The sequence below is a fragment of the Hakea prostrata genome, chromosome 3, assembly GCF_041222555.1.
Source record: "Hakea prostrata isolate BN-2017 chromosome 3, UWA_Hpros_2, whole genome shotgun sequence".
NCBI lineage: Eukaryota > Viridiplantae > Streptophyta > Magnoliopsida > Proteales > Proteaceae > Hakea > Hakea prostrata.
In genome coordinates this window covers 24063471-24085508 of record NC_142602.1, presented here as the reverse complement: position 1 = coordinate 24085508, position 22038 = coordinate 24063471, and the positions used below count along the sequence as shown (strand labels likewise).

Sequence of the window (22038 nt, the reverse complement as noted above, 5' to 3'; positions counted from 1 at the left end):
AGGTCTGTGTAAAAATATTTTCTTTCAGAAATTTGATAAAAATGTTTTTCCAAGTGAAAACGCTAATTTTTGTTTCTAGAAAGAGATTCAACAACAACAACAAAAATATTTCTTGAAACGAGGCAATTTTTACCTTTTCTAAAATTGAAATACCATAAACAGTTTTTTGACCGATTATCAAACGGTTCTTTAATTTATTTTTGGAAACAGTTTTTCTTTAATTTCTTTTAATCGTCTAAAGGCTAAGTTAAATAAGGGTAAGAAATACTTGTCTGGCTTTATAGCAGCTACAATAGCATAAAGATCAAAATGAGTCGATGAAAGCAAAAATTAGCCAATTTGCGTGAATGAGATTGTTTATCTTTTGACAGAAAACAAAAATTCAAAATTCAAAACTTCCTATGTTGAAAACCTATGAACCACACAAAGGTGTGCCCAAAAGGTCAAAAACAAAAAAAAAGGAAAAAAGAAAAAAGAAAAGTCAAAAAGTCTACATATTTTTTGTTAGGCATGCAAAAGTCAAAAGGAATACGACCCAAATAGAAATGGATAAAATCAAACTCTTGGAAGAGATGGCTCACATGATCTATTTTAAAACTTGCTAGCAAGGGAGATCACTTCATATAATTTTTTTAAAAAAAATTTGGGGGCTGGGGGGTGGGGGGGGGGGGTGTGGACAAATCTTGAAGCAAACTTAGACATTTTGATGCGATTTAAAATCAATAAAAATGCTGATCTTACGAAAATTATGGCTGAAAGTTAACTCAGTGTCTCTAGTCACTCTCGAACAAAAAAAATAATTATGGTGTAGGTCACAAAAATAGAGAGGAATTATCTTTTTCTATGTAAAATTGAATGAAAATATCTCATCGCAATTGGGAAACAAATTCAATAATAGAATACCTTTGCATTGTCGGCAGGACAAGCTATGTGCTCTTGAAATTGAGCAATTGCGTTGGACTGTGATGCTTCTCATCAACCTTGATTTGGCTTTTGGGGTCATTAGTTTGATAGGGATATTAAGGTGCTGGATGTTGCAAAAGTTTAGTTGGGGGTTGCCTATTAACTCCCTTAATATTATGTATTTTTTCCCCCTCTTATTGTTTTCCTTTTCTTAACTTTCTTCATAAAGTATGACTTTTAGTGAAAAAAAGAAAATAAAAAAAATAGGTACATTAAGTCAAGCATTTAATTTATAGGACCCTCCTATTTAAGGAGTAATCAAAACCTTTCACTTATCTTGAAATCTAGACAAATATTCAGGTTACAAGTTGTTTGACAATAGAAAAGATGCCTTGGACAATGCTTTCATTTGCGAGGCAGATTGGAAACGACTACATTCTTAAAAATGTCAATCAAATCAGAATGATTAGAAGTTGTTGTTTAAGGTTTATGACTCCGTAATTCACTGTAGAAGACTCAACAAGTCTGCTAAAATTTCACTCGTAAAATTTATATTGAATCTTAAACAACTGAGATAAAATTTTACAATAAATAATATCTTGGCATTTCTCTTCACATAATAAATCTTTTATCTACTTTAAAATTAATAACTTTATGTTAGGAAGTAGAGACCATTATATATACTACAGGAACGTCGAACCCTCGACCTCTTTTGAGCTAAGAGAAAAGAAGTCTTATAACTTTAAAAAGATAAAAGGAGTCTACAAGTAATATTTCTTTGAGTTTTGTAACCTATATAGCGAAAAATAAATAATGTAACAATGTAATGAAAGAACAATTTTCTTTGCATGCTCTCTTCTATGAGTTTAAAGTTCTACTGGAAATCTCATCTATTAAAAAGAGAGAAAAAACCTTGCTTAAAATACAATGAGTGTCTTAGAATTTATAATTTTTTTTTTTTGGTATCTGAGGTTCATCCGAGTCAGCTTGCACGCACCTTGATTACATCCACAGGGGGATGCTCATCGTCCGCAAGGGTCGAACCCATTACTTCTCCACTGAGAAGTATGGATCTTAGAATTTATAATTCTTATACCATTAAAGGAAAGAGAATGTACACGTTACATGTGTCCCTAATGAGGTTGGTGAAAATTTTCGGCTACTTATAAATCTTTTATTATTGTATTGGTGGATAGCTGACATTGATAGCAACTTATAAGGGATTTGGTGAGGGTTTGAAAATATATAACATCAATTCTCATTTGTCTTTTCAAAATATTATTACAAAATATCACATCAATTAGGTAATTTTAATAAATATATCTTCTCGTAATGAATGTAATTAATGTTGTATTGTATTAGTTAGGTCAATTCAATTATATCGTATCTTCGTTGTCAAGGCATGCTAAAAATAGAGTACCTTATCAATTGTGTCTGCTCAAATATTTGGTCCAAAGGGTTCCCTCCTATCACCTCAAGTAACCAGTTTGATTAAATTCCAAGTAATTAATGTATTTGTGTTGTCTTTTTATAAGCACAATGGGACTTAACGGCTTCTAAATGTCCATTAAAATTAAAAGAAAAAGAAAAAGGTGAGCTCTTGTTGCTTTACCAAAAAACAGAAGAAAAAATAAAAGAAAAAAGAACAGCAAGCTGTTGTTGTAGGCAAGGAAAGAAATTTCGCCTGGTTTGTCGGTTCGTTATCTAGTTGAAAATTTTCGCCCTCAGTTTTGGGTATTTTTGGTCAATAATTTTGGTAAATTTGATGTCTATCATAATTTAACGTAAATATGTGATAAATTTGAATTATTTCCTATAAATTCTTCCATTAAATTCTCCTACCTAATCATATTTCACATATTACCTTTTGAGGTCTATATCATTTGAACATAATTGGAATGATTATCTATTCATTCTGAAGATTTTATTGCAAAATTCATTGATAATTTAAATTATTTCATATATATATATATATATATATATATATATTCTTCCCAAACCACATTTAGCATGTTAATTTTTGAAGACTAAATCACTAAAATATAGTTGCTATGATTGGTCATTAATCTTGAAGATTTTTCTATAAAATGTCTTCTTATCTATAAATTATTCTATGTAGATTCTCCTCCTAATTACATTTAACACATTAACTTCTGAGTCTTGAATCATTGGGATAGAATTGGTAAGATTAGGATAGAATCACAAGAGAAATCGCCTAAAAAGTTCAAGAAGTAACATAAAACTCGCAAAAAAAAAAAATGATATTTTTCGATATATCGCGAGAAATGACGAGATATCGCTGATGATCTCGTTTAGCCCCCTGCTTTTGGTACGCCAGGGGCTGAAATTCGGCGAAAAATTGTTCCATGTTTGTGGGCCTAGGAAATTCTGTTTTCAATTTCCTTTTTGGCTTTCAATTCGCATTAATAAGATTTCGGTGCTTTAATGATTTCGAGATTCTTGTTTTACATTAATTGCAGTTTAATTAAGTTTGGAAGCTGTTGTTAATTAAGTGATTAGTAGGTGGTTACAATAAATTAATAATAACCAGCCTTATCTAACAAATAAGAAAGTCATGTTTACGCATTTAGAAATTGAGTTGAATTTGAATTGTTCCATCCTATCTTTAGGGATTCACATCTTCTATCATTAATTTTCTTGTAATTGCTTGTAGTTAGTCTTTAAGATTGTGATAGAATATAATTAATTACCCAACAACCATAATTAAAATCTAGTTAGAAACTACTTTTAGAGATTGTAAACCTAACATGTTCATCTAGATAAGGTGATTTTAAGAATCTATCATCTCGTAGCACGGATTGCACCATAATAGTCAATACATTTTGATGTAATCCAACATATGCCCAAGCATGTTACAAACCGTTGCACAAGACAAAAAAAACATATGTACACACACTTAAGAAGACCCGCCCTCCCACGGGGAGGTTCTGGGTTTGCATAATCGCACCCACTCGGCGGCGTATTTTAGTAATTTAGTTCCCATCCCATTGTAACAAGCTACTTTTCCGAAAAAAAAAACCTCTATAATGAGATTTAGAGTATACTTATTTAAGTTGGTTGTAGTGTTGGTGTAAAACTCTTATAAGAAGTCATTCAAATTCTAAAAATCTGAGTTTCCAACTTATTTTTAAATTTTAATTTTTTTTGACACCGAGTTTGAAATCTGAGTTTCCAACTTATTTTTGAATTTTTAATTTTGGATTTCAAATTTATAGTCATAATTCATAAAATTAATTGTTTGGTTAACCTGAATCAGTTAAATGAAATCTGTAGATTCATTCTAAAAAAGCTATTTGGTCGATGTTTTTATGAATGTACGTACAAAAGTTTAACACTTTTATAGTAGGGTGGATTTCACCTCATACCCATAAATCTATAGATTCACGTTTTTAGTGTAAAAAAAATTAATCTCTAGATTTTATGAATCCATAGATTTTTACAACCAAACGGGTATAATTAAGTATCGTATTCATGAATTCAGAGATTTGAAATATTTTGATTCATGTAATTAAACAGGCCCAATGGCTCCAATGGCAGCTGAACAATTTTGTTAGAACCAAAAGACCAGAAGCATAGTATAGACAGACCAATATCAAAAAAAGAGAAATATAATACAAAGTGGTATACCTTATGTTAGAACCACTTACTTGAATGAAGTAGATGAAGCATAAACAAAACCAGCACAAACTCGAATAGGGTGAGTTGAGGCGTACGTGTAGTACTTTTCCTTAAGGTATTTGAACGCCCCCTTTAGTCCAGATTGGGTTTGATCTTGGCATTCTCACCTCCAAGATACAACGACTTCTTAGAATTGAAGGCTAGCACTCCAACAAATTCTACTTGCAGAGGAGATACGAAGGTAGTATACAGCACAGGAAGGAAGAAAACAAAATTGAGATTTTTCTCACTTATCAGAGTTCAAAATTTTCTTACTTCAAAAATGGACTCTAGAAGAAAACTCTTGTCTTAATTTCTCATTTATATTCCTAAAGTCACCACTGAAGGGAAGAGTTGTGACTGATCAATCACCTCCCTACAGTAAACTCATTTATATTCATAAACTCGTATGGATACCTCTATCAGAGAGTGTCATCTGTACATAAGGTCACCTATGAAGGGAAGAGTTGTGACTGGTCACCTCCCTACAGGTCAGTAAAACCCGGGTTCTGGATCAGAATCCACAACCCATCATAGATACTTAATATTATTTAAATAATATTATAGTGTCTCCAAGCTTTGTCAGATTGGGATCCACGAACCACGGCCAACTAGGCCTAGTTTGGCGCATGCGCATGATCTATATTTAACTCTCTACCGGCATATACCTTACTTAGGAGCAATCAATGTATATATCATAGATATTATCATTAACTCCATCCGATTTGGGACTGAACAAATATGGTAAATTATATCACCTTATTTATGCTGAATTCCCAACAAATTTGGATTGTAATCTTTATATTCAGAAGAGTCCAATAGAGTAAGAATCAAACAAGAGTTTTAAAACAAAACCAAGAGATAGAGTTTTAATGTTTTTGAAACTCATTTAAATAACATATAATATTATATTATTTGATTTTAAAACAAAAATCCAACAAATTTGCCAATTTCTTGATGCTGCAGCTTACATGGCTGTGATTCATCTTAATTTCTCGGGTGCGAGTGTTTGATCCACCCTCAAAATCCTAATCCAATTCGATGAAAACTTTAACTTAATTAAAATCCTTCTCTAAATCTACTACCAAAAAAAGTTTTAAACTAATCTATATAAAGCGGGGAAAGAATTTTCTTTTCTCCATTCAACGATGGGTGTGATTAATTTTGATTCTAACGAGGATTGTGATATTTTAGAATTTCCACAATGTTCTATTCTCGACGGTACACACGTAAACTCTCTCTCTCGTTGATTTTTTTTTTTTTCTCTTTCTCGTAAATTTTTTGTTTACTTCAATTTCATGTTCTACAGTGGGAGTGTCAAAAACAATAAGGGACGACCCTCCAACTCACTTTGAACTCAAGATCGAGTCGTTTTCCTTGTTCTCAGAATCCTCATCTGAAACATATCATTCAAGATCATTCAAAGCCGGTGGATACAAATGGTAATTCACCTGAGCTCTCTTCATAGCTATTTTTTCTTCAGAATAATGCAATTCCTTCTTTTTAATTATTGGTGTTTTTCAGGAGACTGTGTCTGTATCCAAATGGAAACGAGGACAGAGATGGAGAAGATATCTCTCTTTACTTGGAAATTTTAGAGACAGGATTTCTCAATCCAGGTTGGGAAGTTCATGCTTTGGTCACCATGTTTGTGCTTGATCAACATAGAGACAACTACTTGACAATACAAGGTGCATGATTCCTTCAATTCCGTTTTCATCAAATTTAAAAAGAACCCATCTATAATCTACATTTTAATTGCTGATATTTCTTGTGTTTTTTATAACAGATTTCAATGGAAGGCCAACAAGATTCCGCGCATCGAAAACTCAATTTGGGTTTGATAGATTAATTAGCTTAAGGGAATTCAACAACTCAGCTAATGGGTTCCTAGTAAACGACACATGTTCGTTTGGAGTTGAGGTTTTTGTTCATAAGGAAAGTGTTGCAGGAAAAGGAGAGTGTCTATCATTGACATCTGAACCAAACCCTAATTATAAACATACTTGGATGATAGAGGCCTTCTCCTGGGAGGAGGAAAATCAATATTTGTCTAGAAATTTCTTTGCTGATGATCATCAATGGTATTAATTTATGCATGATTACATTGTTTTTGCACTTCACACTAACAGTTTAAAATCAATACTTTCTAACTATTTGATTGTTGATCTCAGGAGAATAAGTTTATTTACGAAAGTCTATGGACGAAAAACCGTTTGTTTCTCCCTGGAATTAAGACACCCTCTTCCTAAGACTAGAGTGTTTCTGGAGTTTATGTTGCTAATGGTGGATCAGATCAGTGGTAAACATGTGAAACATAAAGGTGAGGCAATATTAAAACTTTTTGTTTTTTTTTTTTTTTTTTGATTTCTCGAAAACTTTCATTATAGCTTCTTAATCATGACTGAACTACAAATATAAAAGGTAAAATTAAAAGGAATATAAATCGGTTTGCTTTTTTGGTGCAGGAAACTATTGCTTCAGTGAGTCAAGCTACACTTCGGGTTTGCAGGATTTCATGCCTGTTAGTATTTTCAGAGATGAATTAAATGGCTATCTGGTGGACGATACTTGCATTGTTGAAGCACAAATTCTGTTAATGGGGTCTAGTGAGGAATTAGACCAGCTGGAAGGAGAATCAGAAGATAGTTTTTGTTGAGCTTTAGTAGTTTTTTTCTATTTCTTTTTAGTGTTTTAGGTTAGGGTATTCCTATCCTACTTGGTGGTTTTTAAATTAGATATACGGTATAAATTTTTATTAATTCATGTCTAAGGAGGCAATATTATAGATTTCTTTATTGTTGTTAAATTCACTTGTGAATGCAAATATCAAACCCCTACCTAAATTAGGGTTTCTTTGTGTTGCATATCTCAATAGTTCGGTGTGTGGTTTTAGGTTAGTTACGTTAATGCTCACAGTTGTATTGACAAAGAACATGAATTGGTGCATGAGAATCTATAATATGAGAGATATCCGAATGTCACAATTGTCATCTATTTCACAAAGGCATCCATGGAGGAGAGGCCCCGGATTGTGTATGTAAGAGAAATTGGACTTGTAGAATTTTCCCTCAAAAGCGTTATGTTTTATGGAGGGTGTACATCTAAGGAGTTGCATAGGGGGAAGAGATTAAAGAAGAGGCATATCAGGGAGGGGAACGTGTTTACCTGCAACTTAGTTATGAGGGCCATGCCAATCACTGACATTATATCAGGGGCAGAGCCAGGATTGAACTTTGAGGGACTGAATATACGTGGGCCAATGCGAGATCCACTGTGGGTCCCGTCTCAAAATATTTTATTATATTTTGACGTGTGAGGGTTACATTAAAAATTTAGGTAGATTAATAAGAGGACTAAAATATAGTTAACACAATTATAAGTAAATTATAAAAAATATATTAAAATAAAGTAGGGGCTAAAATTGTTGGAGAAATTATAAGAAAAAAATAGATTCAAATTATATTAACTAAATATGGGATAAACCCCACAAAAAATGTATTGAGAATAATTAATTTAAATTATTCCAATAAGTATACATCCGAGGAATGAGCATCTCCTATCACATAATTGCACCACATACGGGTGCGCGTGGGTCCTACCAGAAGAACCCAAAGTTTGGTACTTTCAATGACAAATTGAGTACAATATTGTGATGCGTAGTGTGGTGGTAACCCTATTACATGGCTTCCGAAAAAGAATTAAAATTACATCCCTTAAATTACATCTCAAAAAATTCTACTACAATACTACTAGGGTATACCACACTTTGCATCACTTTCAAATGCTAACTCTAGCTTACATGAATAAAATTTCATTATGGTAATACCAAACAAGATTTCTTCCATGAATAGATAAAAAATATTTATAATCTATTTTGGAACAGATTGATTTTAAAATTAAAAAATAAAAGAGTCCCACAAATTCAACTCTCTGTTCTTTTATTTCCTCCTTTTTTTTCTTTTTATAATCTTAAAAAAAAGAAAAAGGAAAACATCTCATCCAAAACTCCTTCACGTGATCCACTTTTTATTTTAATAAAAAAAATGAAAAAAACCCAGTATTCGGTGAACAAAAAACGGAGAACTCCCTTATCTTTTTTATAATCACCGAACGATAAATTTTTTTTTTTTTTTTTTTTTTTTCAAACGCCGAACGTAGGATTAGGAAAGCTTTCCCTTTTTGTTTTTAAACCTTAAAAGAAAATGGTAAGCACAGCGGTCGTCGAGAACACTTTTTTTTTTTTAATCATAAAAAAAAAATTCCTATTAAAGGAAAAGAAAAGAAAAACTATTCATCTAATTTCATATTATAGATTGGGTAGAGATCAAGCAATTGGTTAAGTATCTGACATTCATTAATGTCAATGGATCCTATCAATCAACACCTATAAAACTAGCCGTTGCCAGCGACCCTTACCACAATCAAGCTTTGATACCAATGTTAAACTTAATCAATGAAATGAATAGTTTTAGATAATTTACCTTAGTGATTTTTTGCGATGGATCTAGACATGGGATTAGCTTGGAGAATTCGTAGAACATGGAAAAATATTCTAAATCATGTGCATTTGTTTGGTTTTCCATCCCTCTATTTATAATGTTTTCCTTCAACCCTAATTCCTTAATTAGGATTTTTCTTAAACTCATCTTAGGGAAGAAATATTAGAGTCCTCTTTAGACTTAATTAAGTAGAGGAGTAGTCATCTTAGACTACATAACCATCTTGCCAGGGTTTTTCTTAAACTCATCTTAGGAAGGAAATATTAGAGTCCTCTTTAGACTTAATTAAGTAGAGGAGTAGTCATCTTAGACTACATAACCATCTTGCCGCCACCTGTGGCGGAGATAGTAGTAGGACCCACCCACTAATATTAATAATTCTTGCGTTACAAGAGACTTTGTCTATACCCAATAGGAAACAATGATGTAAATGGGGAAGGGCACATTCCCTCTACTTGCAAATTTCAGAGATAGACTCCCTCTCTCTAGGTTGGGAGGTCCATGTCTTAATCAGGTTGTTTGTGGTTGACCAATTTAGAGACAAGTTCTTGACACTTCAAGGTGAGTTTTCTTCAACCATAGTTTTCAAATTGGATGTTTTCATAAGTAGGTTCTATGGCTATGACTAGAATCATATTTAAATAAATTGAAAAACTACCATATATGACAATAGATGGCAATGGAGGACTAAGAAGATTCTGTGCAACAAACACACAATATGGGTTCGACAGATTATTACCTTGGAACAGTTCAAAAACCCCATTAATGGATACTTGATTAATGACACTTGTGTGTTTGGGGCTGAAGTATTTGTCCACAAGGAGAGTGTTGCAGGCAAAGGAGAGTGTTTGTTGATGAAATCCAAACCAGTCAGTTGCAACCATACTTGGAAGATAAATTTTTTCTCTAAATTGGATAAGGAAATCCATTACTTTGATACTTTTACCGTTAGGGGTCATATATGGTAACAAATTTTATCCTATCCATCATTTTTATCCTGAAATCACATAAAACTGTTTTAAGTTTGACTTCAGGAGAGTGCGACTGTATCCCAGAGGTGATGGTGAAGGGAATGGCAAAAGCCTTTCTTTGTTCTTGGTGTTAGGATTTTATAATTATTAATTTAATTAAATGCCCAAGGGCAATATTGAAAACTCACTATTAGGGCGGTTACAAAGGTAACCACTACATGAGATAGTAAGTGATTGGATTACGTAAGTTTTCCAGAAACGATGGCTTCTATCTCTCTCTCTCTCCCTTTCTCCTAGAAATGCAGTATTGGAGGTTTCCTTCCTTCGCTTTAGATCACTCTTCCATCATTTCCACACGGCATTTGGGTTGTGGAAATTATTCCATTTCCTAGTGATTGTGGAATCACCCCGGTAGAACTTTGGTGGTGGAACGAGAACGTGGATCTAGATTTACTTTCGCTGCATATACTTCATATTTGAGAGAGCGAATCCAAGTAAAGATCTTTCCCTTTATCAATTATGGAATTGAAAATTACATGAAGTATTACCAACATTGGCATCAAAGCCTAAAGTTCTCACGGTTCTTTGTTCATCCCCATTGTTTATTTTCATTTTCTGGATCCAATGGGAGGATCAAGGGTTTTTGGAAACCCTTATGTTTTGGTTCGGATCCAAGTGGGAGGATCCTTGTGAATTTTCCTAATGAAGTTTTGCATGAATTGATAATCCATGATAATTATTTTTGTTTGATATTTATTGTTGGATTTTTTTCATGTGTTTTTGGATGATTTTTTGGGAGAAAAAAAAAAGGTGTTTTACCTTTTTTTGAAAAAAAATTCGTTAAAGAAAAATTATGAAAACGCTGTCTTTTTGTCATTGTGGACCAGATGGACGTCCGTCTATTGGTCTGACAAACCACAATGACCCAGACGGATTTTCCGTTTGGGACCGTCTAGACCAAAGGGTTGACCGTTTGGTTGCAAAAAGCCAGACGGTCGACCGTCTGGTTGTAGAAAGCCAGACGGATTTCCATACGGAGAGCCGTCTCAGAATTTGTCTGAGAATTTGTCCAATTTTGAATGTGTTTCTATTTACTGGACATCAATGGCTCGACAATCTATGGATGTTTGAGGATTGATGGCCTAATCGGGCCTAGTGGGAGCTAATGAGGTATTAGTGTTTTGTGTGAACCATCTCATAGCATAAACATGATTGCATGTTTTATTTTATTAAACTGTTTTAATTATTGGTCTATCAATCATGTTTTCTTGCATAGAATGAAACTAGAATATAAGTCTATGTGGGTTTGCATGAGAATTTGATTGAATGTTTTTTAGCATTTCTTTTGGTTTAAATGCTTATCCCATAGGTTGGCTATGCTAGTGTAATTTGTTGTTGCTTTTGTTGTGTTTTAATGCTAGAATAATTGAACTCATCCTTGTATGTAATGTCTCTAGAATAAATGGCTGCTACAAAGAGTATAGTTGCTGACCTCACTAAAGGAGATAAGCTGAATGAGAGGAACTATGACCTTTGGCACCGAAAGTTGCAATATCTCCTGGAAGAGCAAGATATGCTAGAAACCATAAACCTACCTGAGGAAGGTATCATTGCACATCATCGTAGGGACCTTGAGACATACAATGCTTGGAAGAGGAAAGACCGGGTAGCTAGGATTACAATCTTGAGCTCCATGAGGGATGACCTGATGCTTTGGTTTGAGAAGCATAGAACTGCAAAGTCTTTGTGGGAAGCTGTGAAGTTCCAGTACGGGAGGGACTTCCACCACAAGAGGCCGCCAGCTCAGACTCACCTTTGACGGTTATAAAATGAGCCAGGGTCACACCAAGAGGCAGCATATAACCATCATGTCTAACGTGATTAGTGAGTTGAGCGCATGTGAGCGCCAAAAAACTGATGAGGAGCAAGTCTCCGCAGTCACCAGGTCATTGCCAAAGACTTGGGAGCATATGAATATCTTCTTGACTCATGTTGATGATGTCAAATCTTTTGATCAAGCTACCAAACACCTTGAGCTAGAGGAGGATCGGATGTTAGCCAATGCCCCTCAAACTGAAGTACTTGCTGCTGAAGCTAGCACTAGTAAGGGTGCAGGCTTCAAGCGCAAGAGAGAGAAAGCTCAATCTCAGCGGTCCAAGCAAAGTAACCAAGGTGAGAACAAAAACAAGAGTGGCCCCAAGCGTTCAAGGGGGACTAGTATTGACAAGAAGAAATCACCTTTGATTTGCTTCGAGTGCCGAAAGCCTGATCATTTTGCTCGTGATTGCACTAAGCAGGAGGTATGTACTGTGTGTTATACCTCATCTTGTTATGTAACAAGTTCTACTATGCTTGCTGAACTAAATCCTTTATAGATTGTTGATTCAGATGCGATAGAACACATAACAAGGGAACGCTCGAGGTTCGTGGAAAACCAGTCGTATTCCAAGAGGATGCAGGAGAATAACTATGGGGAACCGTTCAAGTGTGGGGGTTCATGGCATAGGCACATGCAAATTAGTTTTGCAAGGTGGCCGGACGCTGTTACTCCATGATGTGTTGTATGCTCCAGACATTCGGCGGAATCTTGTTTCTGTTATTTATCTTTTGAGACATGATTTTAAAGTTGTATTTAAAAACAATTCTTTGGGTGTAATATATTTTTAATATTTTATTTTGGTAACCATCGCACAAGATAGTAAGTGATTGCATTACGTAAGTTTTCCAGAAACGGCGGCTTCTATCTCTTTCTCTCCCTGGAACGCAGGATTGAAGGTTTCCTTCCTTTGCTTTAGATCACAATTGAGTAGGTGGTTACAATAAATAAATAATAACCAGCCTTATCTAAGAAAGAAGAAAGTCATGTTTAGGCATTTAGAAATTGAGTTGAATTTTGAATTGTTCCATCCTATCTTTAGGGATTCACATCTTCTATCATTAATTTTCTTGTAATTGCCTGTAGTTAGTCTTTAAGAGTGTGATAGAATATAATTAATTACCCAACAACCATAATTAAAATCTAGTTAGGAACTACTTTTAGAGATTGTAAACCTAACATGTTCATCTAGATAAGGTGATTTTAAAAATCTATCATCTCGTAGCACGGATTGTACTGTAATAGTTAATACATTTTGATGTAATCCATCACATGCCCAAGCATGTTACAAACCGTTGCACAAGACAAAAAAACATATGTACACTCAAGATGACCCGTAGCGTATATTAGTAATTTAGTTCCCATTCCATTGTAACAAGCTAATTTTTTCAAAAAAAAAAAAAAAAAAAAAAAACTCTATAATGAGATTTAGACTATATTTATTTAAGATGGTTGTAGTGTTGGTGTAAATCTCTTAATAAGTCATTCAAATTCTAAAAATCGAGTTTCCAACTTATTTTTGAATTTTTTTTTTGACACCGGGTTTGAAATCTGAGTTTTCAATTTAATTTTGAATTTTGAATTTTTTTATTATTATTTTAGATTTCAAATTTTATGAAATCATAATTCATAAAATTAATTGTTTGGTTAATTAGAATCTGTGAAATGGAATCTATAGACAACCACGAATAGAGAAGAACCACAAGCAAAATACACAAGAGAGATTTAACTGGTTTGATAATACTCTGCCTACATCCACCAGAAAGAAAAGAAGTTTTATTATTTTAGAAAACCTCATATTACTCTCATACTTACAAAATGTTATCCTTTGTTTTTTTTTTTTTTCTAGGTTATCCCAAAGACAATATTTAGAGGAAAACCTAAAATTCTAATCATAATATAATTACAATTTAACCTAGTACTAGTAATTGACCCAAACTCTATTTCAATTACAAACACAACTAAAACAATAATTATATGGACCTAGAAAATACAAGACATACGAACCCAACAATTTATCGCGGACATGTGTTTGATCCACCCTCAAAATCCTAATCCAATTCGATAAAAATTTAATTAAAATCCTTCTCAAAATCTACTACCCAAAAAAAAAAAACCAATCTATATAAAGCGTAGAAAGAATTTTCTTTTCTCCATTCAACGATGGAAGCTTTTCGTGTGATTAATTTTGATTCTAACGAGGATTGTGATATCATAGAATTTCCACAATGTTCTATTCTCGACGGTACACGCGTAAACTCTTTCTCTCGTTGATTTTTTTTTTCTCTTTCTCGTAAATTTTTTGTTTACTTCAATTTCATGTTCTACAGTAGGGGTGTCAAAAACAATAAGGGACGACCCTCCAACTCACTTTGAACTCAAGATCGAGTCGTTTTCTTTGTTCTCAGAATCCTCATCTGAAACATATCATTCAAGATCATTCAAAGCCGGTGGATACAAATGGTAATTCACCTGAACTCTTCCTAGCTATTTTCTCTTTCAGAATAATGCAATTGCTTCTTTTTAATTATTGGTGTTTTTCAGGAGACTGTGTCTATATCCAAATGGAAACGAGGATAGCGATGGAGAAGATATCTCTCTTTACTTGGAAATTTTAGAGACAAGATCTCTCAATCCAGGTTGGGAAGTTCATGCTTTGGTCACCATGTTTGTGCTTGATCAACATAAAGACAACTACTTGACAATACAAGGTGATTCCTTCAATTCCGTTTTTCATCAAATTTAAAAAGATCCCATCTATAATCTACATTTTAATTGCTGATATTTCCTGTGTTTTCGATAACAGATTTCAATGGAAGACCAACAAGATTCCGCGCATCGAAAACTCAATTTGGGTTTGATAGATTAATTAGCTTAAGGGAATTCAACAACTCAGCTAATGGGTTCCTAGTAAACGACACATGTTCGTTTGGAGTTGAGGTTTTTGTTCATAAGGAAAGTGTTGCAGGAAAAGGAGAGTGTCTATCATTGACATCTGAACCAAACCCTAATTATAAACATACTTGGATGATAGAGTCCTTCTCCCGAGAGGAGGAAAAGAAATATTGTTTGTCTAGGAATTTCTTTGCTGGTGATCATCAATGGTATTAATTTATGCATGATTACATTGTTTTTGCACTTCACACTAACAGTTTAAAATCAATACTTTCTAACTATTTGATTGTTGATCTCAGGAGAATAAATTTATTTACTAAAGTCTATGGACGAAAAACCGTTTGTTTCTCCCTGGAATTAAGACACCCTCTTCCTAAGAGTAGAGTGTTTCTGGAGTTTATGTTGCTAATGGTGGATCAGATCAGTGGTAAACATGTGGAATATCAAGGTGAGACAATATTAAAACTGTTTGTGTTTTTTGATTTCTCGAAGACTTTCATTATAGCTTCTTAATCATGACTAAACCAGAAGTATAAAAGGTAAAATTAAATGAATATAAATCGGTTTGCTTTTTTGGTGCAGGAAACTATTACTTCAGTGAGTCAACAAGCTACAGCTCGGGCTTGCAGGATTTCATGCCTGTTAGTATTTTCAGAGATGAATTAAATGGCTACCTGGTGGACGATACTTGCATTGTTGAAGCACAAATTCTGTTAATGGGGTCTAGCGAGGAATTAGACCAGCTGGAAGGAGAATCAGAAGATAGTTTTGGTTGAGCTTTAGTAGTGTTTTTCTATTTCGTGTTAGTGTTTTAGGTTAGGTTATTCCTATCCTACTTAGTGGTTTTTAAATTAGATATACGGTATAAATTTTTATTAATTCATGTCTAAGGAGGCAGTATTATAGATTTCTTTATTGGTGTTAAATTCACTTGTGAATGCAAATATCAAACCCCTTCCTAAATTAGGGTTTCTTTATGTTGCATATCTCAGTAGTTCAGCGTGTGGTTTTAGCTATGTTAGTTACGCTCACACACTTTTATTGACTAAAAGGGCTTGTTTGGTTACAGAGTTTGGAGATTTCAAATATTTAAAAATTTCAAATTTATGGATTTCAAATTTATGGAATCATAATTCATAAAATTAATTGTTTGGTTAACTAAACATGTGGAATGAAATATGTGGATTCATCTGTAATTTTTGTGAATACACAAATGTTTAGCGTTTTATAATAAGGATGAAATGTTTAGATTTCACCTCATACCCATAAATCTACAGATTCACGTTTTTAGTGTAAAAGGATGAATTTCTAGATTTCATGAATCTAGAGAATTTCAAAATCAAACGGGTATAAATCTCGCATTCATGAATCTAGAGATTTCAAATCTCTGGATTCATTTAACCCAACATGCCCAAGAACATGAACAAACTCTGTGTGAGAATTCTAATTGATGAGTTGTATGTCATTTGTTTAGAATTGAACATGCTTAATTAAAGTTAGAGATCAAAAAAGAAAGAAGACAAGAAAATCAGCCAACTTACTTGTTTCACAAACCTTTGGAATATTTGAATTTATCCAAAAACAAATTACAAGTTATTTGTTGTATTTGTTTTCTAATTTTTAGGCTGAGGTATGTCATGAATTTGAATTTATATCCATTAGAAGCATTAGAATTCATCTGAGAGTTAATCAATTGCCGATATAAGAACATTAGGGATGTAAATCGATAATCAAGGTCCCCATTCTTATCCATTTAGGAGAAATTGAATCGATTCGAGAATAAATCAGGTGGGGATATGGTTTTCACTATTCATCTGATTTAATCTTTTCCGCTAGAAGGTCGATTTTACTGACAAGCAAAAAATATAATACAAGTATATTGAGACATTTCTACTCATCCCAGCAAAAAGTAAAACATCTACACCCATTCAAAGAGAAAATTAAAAGGAAATAACTTTCAATATTATTTTCAATTCAACCGATTTGATTATGTTTGCTTAATTTTATCAAAATATATTTTAAAATAGGTAAAATTACAATAGCCATGAAAAGAAACAAATGTAAAAGAATATATATATTTTTTTTGAATCCAAAGAATTTATATATAGGGTGGGGGAATATTACTAATATAGATGCCGCCCACTGCTGCGGATGTTGTTAGATTTTCAATAGTAGTCGTTGGATTTTTGTTCGTGGCAGAGCGGACATCCTCCGTCCACTGCTGCGGACGCGACACGTTGTAGAATAAAATCAAACGGTTATTATTAAAAGGAGTCTTGACATAATTATAAAATCAGACGGCCAATGATGGAAGGTTAAAGCGGTTAAAGGCCTAACTTCCCTAGGGGAGGTCTTGGGTTCGTACCCATTCGGCAGCATTAATATAAAAAAGCTCCCCTGAAGATGTAATCGAGGTGCGCCCTAATGAACCTCAAATAAAATAATAAAAAATATTTTTTACAAGTGAAATATTAAACGGCGAGGGATTGAAGTAACTTCCATATCGAGGACTATATGACCATCTGATTTCCTAGACTTCTATCTCATTCTAGCTATGGACAAGCAGAACAGAGGTAAGAGATTGAACCAATCAATATTCAATTTCCATCATACAATACCTTCGATGGTTTGTATGCGTGGTTTTTTTTTTTTTTTCACAATTGTTGAGTTTTGCTCTCTTTGGAATTCGACATCAAGCAATTTTTGCTATTTCCCTAGATGACATATTGAAAGTCTTTAACAATTGGAAACTAAAGGAGACACTACAATTTGATGCCCATAAGAAGGTCTCTGCTCTGCATAGCTTCTGACTTGTGTTTATCCTAGATGAACCTCCTAGAGGTTCGGATTGTTACCGGTTCTGCAAATTGGATGTCCAGGTTAGGCTAATGTGCTCGTATTGTAAAAGACACGATGAAACTGAAGTTCTAGACCCTTACTATGGTGGACCCCACCGCGGGGGCAATGGTGCAGCAACTGAAGCAGCAGCAAGGATGTCCAGAGGAGCCATCGGTGGTTTTCGGTGAAGCCAAGGTGAATACTGGAGGGGTTAGAGGAGCTTGTAAATCCATATGAGGTTTAAGATTTTGTTCTCAGCGACATGAACAAGGATTATTTTTGTAAATTTAGAGAGTACAAGGGACGAATAATTGTAATTTGTAAAACATTATAAATATAAAAATTTATTAAAAGAATCTAAAACCGTTCATTTTTTTTCACACCATGTGGCAAGTTTTGACGGCTGTGTGGATGGATACCCGCGCAGCAGCCGTGAATAAAAATCCGTAGTGGTCATTACTAAGAAGGAAAAAATATCCACGGATAATTGAAATTTTATATCCGATAATATGAGAGTTTGCAGAACTCCAATTGTAATTTGAAAACATTTTAAATATAAAAATTTATTTAAAGAAAATCTAAAACCGTTCATTTTTTTTCACACCATGTGGCAAGTTCTGACGGCTGCGCGGATGGATACCCGAGCAGCCGTGAACAAAAATCCGTAGTGGTCATTACTAAGAAGGAAAAAATGTCCACGGATAATGGAAATTTTATATCCGATAATATGAGAGTTTGCAGAACTCCAATTGGTGCGTGACAATTTGTAATATGAGAGATATGGAAATGTTGTAGTTGCCATTTATTTCACGAAGGCATCAATAGGAGAGAGGCCCCAGATTGTATATGGAAGGGAAATTGGACTTGTAGAATTCTCCCCCAAAAGCCTAATGTTCTATGGAGGGTGTACGTAAAAGAAGCTGCAGCATGGGGGGAAGAGATTAAAGAAGAGGCAGATTGGAGAGGGGAACGTGTTTACCCGCAACTTACCTTGGAGGGCCATGCCAATCACCAGCAGGATATCATGCTAACCTTCCAAGTTCCAACTCCTAGATTCCTGAGGTTAATAGCCGAGAACACTTGTGTTTCACTTATTTTTAAGAACAAGATGCAGGTTATCACACACAACACAAAGAAAAAAAAAAGAAGAAGATGCAACAGAGATAAAACTTATGGGAAATAAACCTTACAAGCCACAAATAAATGATTATAGATTAATACATTCAGATGCTTAGGTTGTAACATATAAGTAATGAATCACAAGAGAGCGTCACGTTATTGTGACTTCCAAACAATTAAAAGATTTATTTATATTTTCCTATCATATATTTAACCATTACTAAACTTGATTTGATTATGATTTATTAGGAAGTAGGGAGAAAAGAATTGATGGTCAGATCCATTATGCCCAAAAAAAAAAAAACCACAACCAGTTTTACAACCAGTCACCATTAGGAAGAGTTTCCATGCATAACAAAATTTCATAATTAAGACATTGAAAAACACAAGGCTAATAAAAAGGTTGAACTCTTATGTTGATTTCTCAATGGCTCCAATGAGTTCGATACGTGCTTCAACAATGCAAACATCATTCACCAAGTAGCCATTTGATTGATCTCTAAAAATGCTGAGAGCCAAGAAATCTCGCAAACCCCAATTCATGCTTGAATCTTTAAACCAACACTTCCCTACAACAAAAGTTAAACAGATTATCATGAAGGTGCAAGAAAATGAATCAACCAGAAAGGATTCAAGACAGATTAAAATCCTTCATTTTATACATTATCAGCAATGAAGTATGATGCTATCCTCTATGGTAACACACATGACAATAAACAATCCTGTGGTTTAAACTGTATTCCATCATTTCAAAACATGAATACCTATTTTCACTTTGTAGTGCTTGCAGAATCACACATAAACTAGTGCTTTCAGCATATTATGGCTCACCTTCAAATTCCTTGTGTTTGGTGTTGGTCTGGTCCACTATTTTTAATTCATACTCTGCATATACTCCTTGGTCAGGAAGAAGCTTAGTAGAATCATTCAACTCCAAGAACAAAGAAAGGCTTTTTTTGCATTCAGAATCTCCTTCGGGATAAAGAATGATTTTCCTAAAATGGGCAATTTAAAACAGGCTATATTTCAGAAGCTGGAGAGATTATGTAGAAGAGATATATGTGTAAAATTAAGAGAAGGATTAACGTTTAAGTACCAATTAAAACCACCAGCAGTAAAATTATCAGAGTAATGGCAATTCTGATTCAATTCAGAGAATTTCTTTATCTTCCAGGTATGCTTGCAATCGACTGGTACAGATTTCATGAGCAACCACTCCCCACGGCTTGGAAAATTCTCTTGATGGACAAACACATCAGCTCCAAACACACAATTGTCGTCGACCAAGAACCCCTTTAAAGTGTCATTGAATTCTTCTAGGGTAATGAATCTGGTGAATCCAGCAGATGGTTTTATTGATGCACGGAATCGTCTTGCTTTTCCATCGGCAACTAGACTCAGTCATGAAGTGGGATGGATAAGAGATAAATTACTTAATTCCATTGAAATAAACATAAACATGGTTGAAAAGCTTTTGAATGATAGATAATAAGTAGTTGACAACAAGTGTAGTTCGTTGGAAGTTGAAGAGGGCAGCAACCTTGGAGTGTTAAGTAGTTGTCTCTGCGTTGGTCAAGCACCAGCAGCCTGAAGAAGGCACGGACTTCCGAACCTACAGAGAGTGTATTTGTGTCTGACATTACCAAGTAAACCGAGAGGTACCCTTCACCTTGTTGACTCTTGTCTCCTTTTGGGTACAAAAGGAGTTTCCTGAAATTAATGCATTTATTAATTTGCAGATGAAGAAGAAACACGCACAAATTAGTTAAATTCAAAACACAATGAAACAAACTTAATAATAAGAGCTAGCTGAATAGATCGATCAGTAACCATTTGTAGCCACCAGCTTCGAAATCCCCAGACTCGTAGATTTCAAGGGAGGACTCAGAGAGTAAAGAAAATGACTTGATCCCCAGTGTGAAGTGAGTTGGTGGTTCATCTCTCATTGTCCTGAGCACTTCTGCAGAACATGAAATAGAATCAACTGAATTTGATGAAAATGAAGTGTTCAGGAGGGAGGAATTGACTGAAATTGTTGGCATATGGTAACCTTCTTCACTGTAAATCGCCATCTGAATCTAATAATGTTACTGGATACTAATCTTCTTCGATCTGTGCACGTTTGAAGGTATTATTGTGTAAGTGAGAGAGAGAAGTTATGGTCCTATGCATGGTTATATACTTATATATAGGGTGAAGAAGAGAAGAAGAAACTAAAAAGAGACGTGGTGGCCTGGGCAGTTTTAATGCACCATTACACCATTGCACCCTCACAGCCTAACCTATTAATCACAGTTTCTACAGTTTGGAAATCGATTTTTATTTCTCTCATCTCGGATTCTTCTTAATTCTCCATTTTACGCAGAGTTTTGTATTTTTGGTAGTTTAGTTACTGTAAACTTCTAATCTAGGTAAACTTCTTATCGTATTATTCTATTCTAGGTAACTTCCTTCTACTTCTAGATAGTTATATTATTTACTATAATATTATAGGAAGGTTTTTTTTATTTTTATTTTTTTAGAAAAAGTTTTATCAGTCATTCTTGTATTGGTGTATTGTATAATGGTGCATATTCCCACGATTTGAATTCCCTATTCTTTGAATTTAAGAGACGTATTGTCCTGTATCGAGTGTATTGTATCGATTGGTTCAAATATGGATACGTATTGACTAGTATCGTATGGTATCGTGGAATACTTTAAACTTTGCTGGAAAATGTATATGACTAGCTACTTTTAAATTTTCCTTTACAAAAATAATCACTCAATATTTTGTTTAACAAAACTGGTTAACCCTGAATTTGGATTTACAAAACCAACCAACGTAGTCATTTTTCATTTTTAATCCTTAAAACTAATCACATTGAAGAGGAAAAATGACTATCTGTCCAAATGAAAAAGTCTTTGAATATTTTCACCTCCATGTCGATATACTTACTTTTAGGGTTAAAAATATCCAATAAAAAATTATTATTTTAGTTGATTTTATTAATTCAAATTCAGTTGTTTCTTTAAACGGTTACTTTGTTGAAAGAATCCTGAAAATAGTTGATTTTCTCAACTATATAAGTGTCGTTCAAGACTCTCTCAAAACGAGAATCGTCGTTGTTTCGTTTACAAGATAGTCTTGAAAATCTTTCCAACCCTTCTTCTCCCTCTCTCCAATTCTGGGTGGAAACTGGTCTTCTACGACCTTTACCAGGTAACTCTTCCTCTCTTCGAAGCTTGGAATTGTTGGTAGATATGTCTGTGGACT

The 22038-nt window shown here is 34.0% G+C and overlaps 2 protein-coding genes and 2 pseudogenes across 2 annotated transcripts; 3 read left to right on the top strand and 1 right to left on the bottom strand.

Moving 5' to 3' along the window:
- Nucleotides 1-2802: 2802 nt before the first annotated feature.
- Nucleotides 2803-7240, top strand: LOC149021783 (uncharacterized; annotated as a pseudogene).
- A 354-nt stretch (nucleotides 7241-7594) lies between these two features.
- Nucleotides 7595-10205, top strand: LOC149021782 (uncharacterized; annotated as a pseudogene).
- Nucleotides 10206-14093: 3888 nt separating this feature from the next.
- Nucleotides 14094-15601, top strand: LOC149021781 (uncharacterized). Its single transcript, XM_089147500.1, has 6 exons — nucleotides 14094-14175; nucleotides 14261-14393; nucleotides 14475-14641; nucleotides 14737-15034; nucleotides 15125-15273; nucleotides 15408-15601. Exons 1-6 carry the CDS (start codon nucleotides 14094-14096, stop codon nucleotides 15599-15601), a joined length of 1023 nt encoding a protein of 340 aa, XP_089003626.1.
- A 3592-nt stretch (nucleotides 15602-19193) lies between these two features.
- On the bottom strand, nucleotides 19194-20854 carry LOC149021780 (uncharacterized). Its single transcript, XM_089147499.1, has 5 exons — nucleotides 20613-20854; nucleotides 20323-20492; nucleotides 19879-20173; nucleotides 19614-19777; nucleotides 19194-19351 (listed from the first exon to the last, which is right to left on the bottom strand). Exons 1-5 carry the CDS (start codon nucleotides 20852-20854, stop codon nucleotides 19194-19196), a joined length of 1029 nt encoding a protein of 342 aa, XP_089003625.1.
- Nucleotides 20855-22038: the final 1184 nt, after the last annotated feature.

Coding starts and splice junctions, on each gene's coding strand:
- LOC149021780 (XM_089147499.1), bottom strand. CDS start 20,854: ATGGCGATTTACAGTGAAGAAGGTTACCATATGCCAACAATTTCAGTC. Junction 20,493..20,612: donor GAAGCTGGTGGCTACAAATG/GTTACTGATCGA, acceptor CATTAATTTCAG/GAAACTCCTTTTGTACCCAA. Junction 19,352..19,613: donor CAAACACAAGGAATTTGAAG/GTGAGCCATAAT, acceptor CTTTTGTTGTAG/GGAAGTGTTGGTTTAAAGAT.
- LOC149021781 (XM_089147500.1), top strand. CDS start 14,094: ATGGAAGCTTTTCGTGTGATTAATTTTGATTCTAACGAGGATTGTGAT. Junction 14,642..14,736: donor CAACTACTTGACAATACAAG/GTGATTCCTTCA, acceptor TTTCGATAACAG/ATTTCAATGGAAGACCAACA. Junction 15,035..15,124: donor TTTGCTGGTGATCATCAATG/GTATTAATTTAT, acceptor TGTTGATCTCAG/GAGAATAAATTTATTTACTA.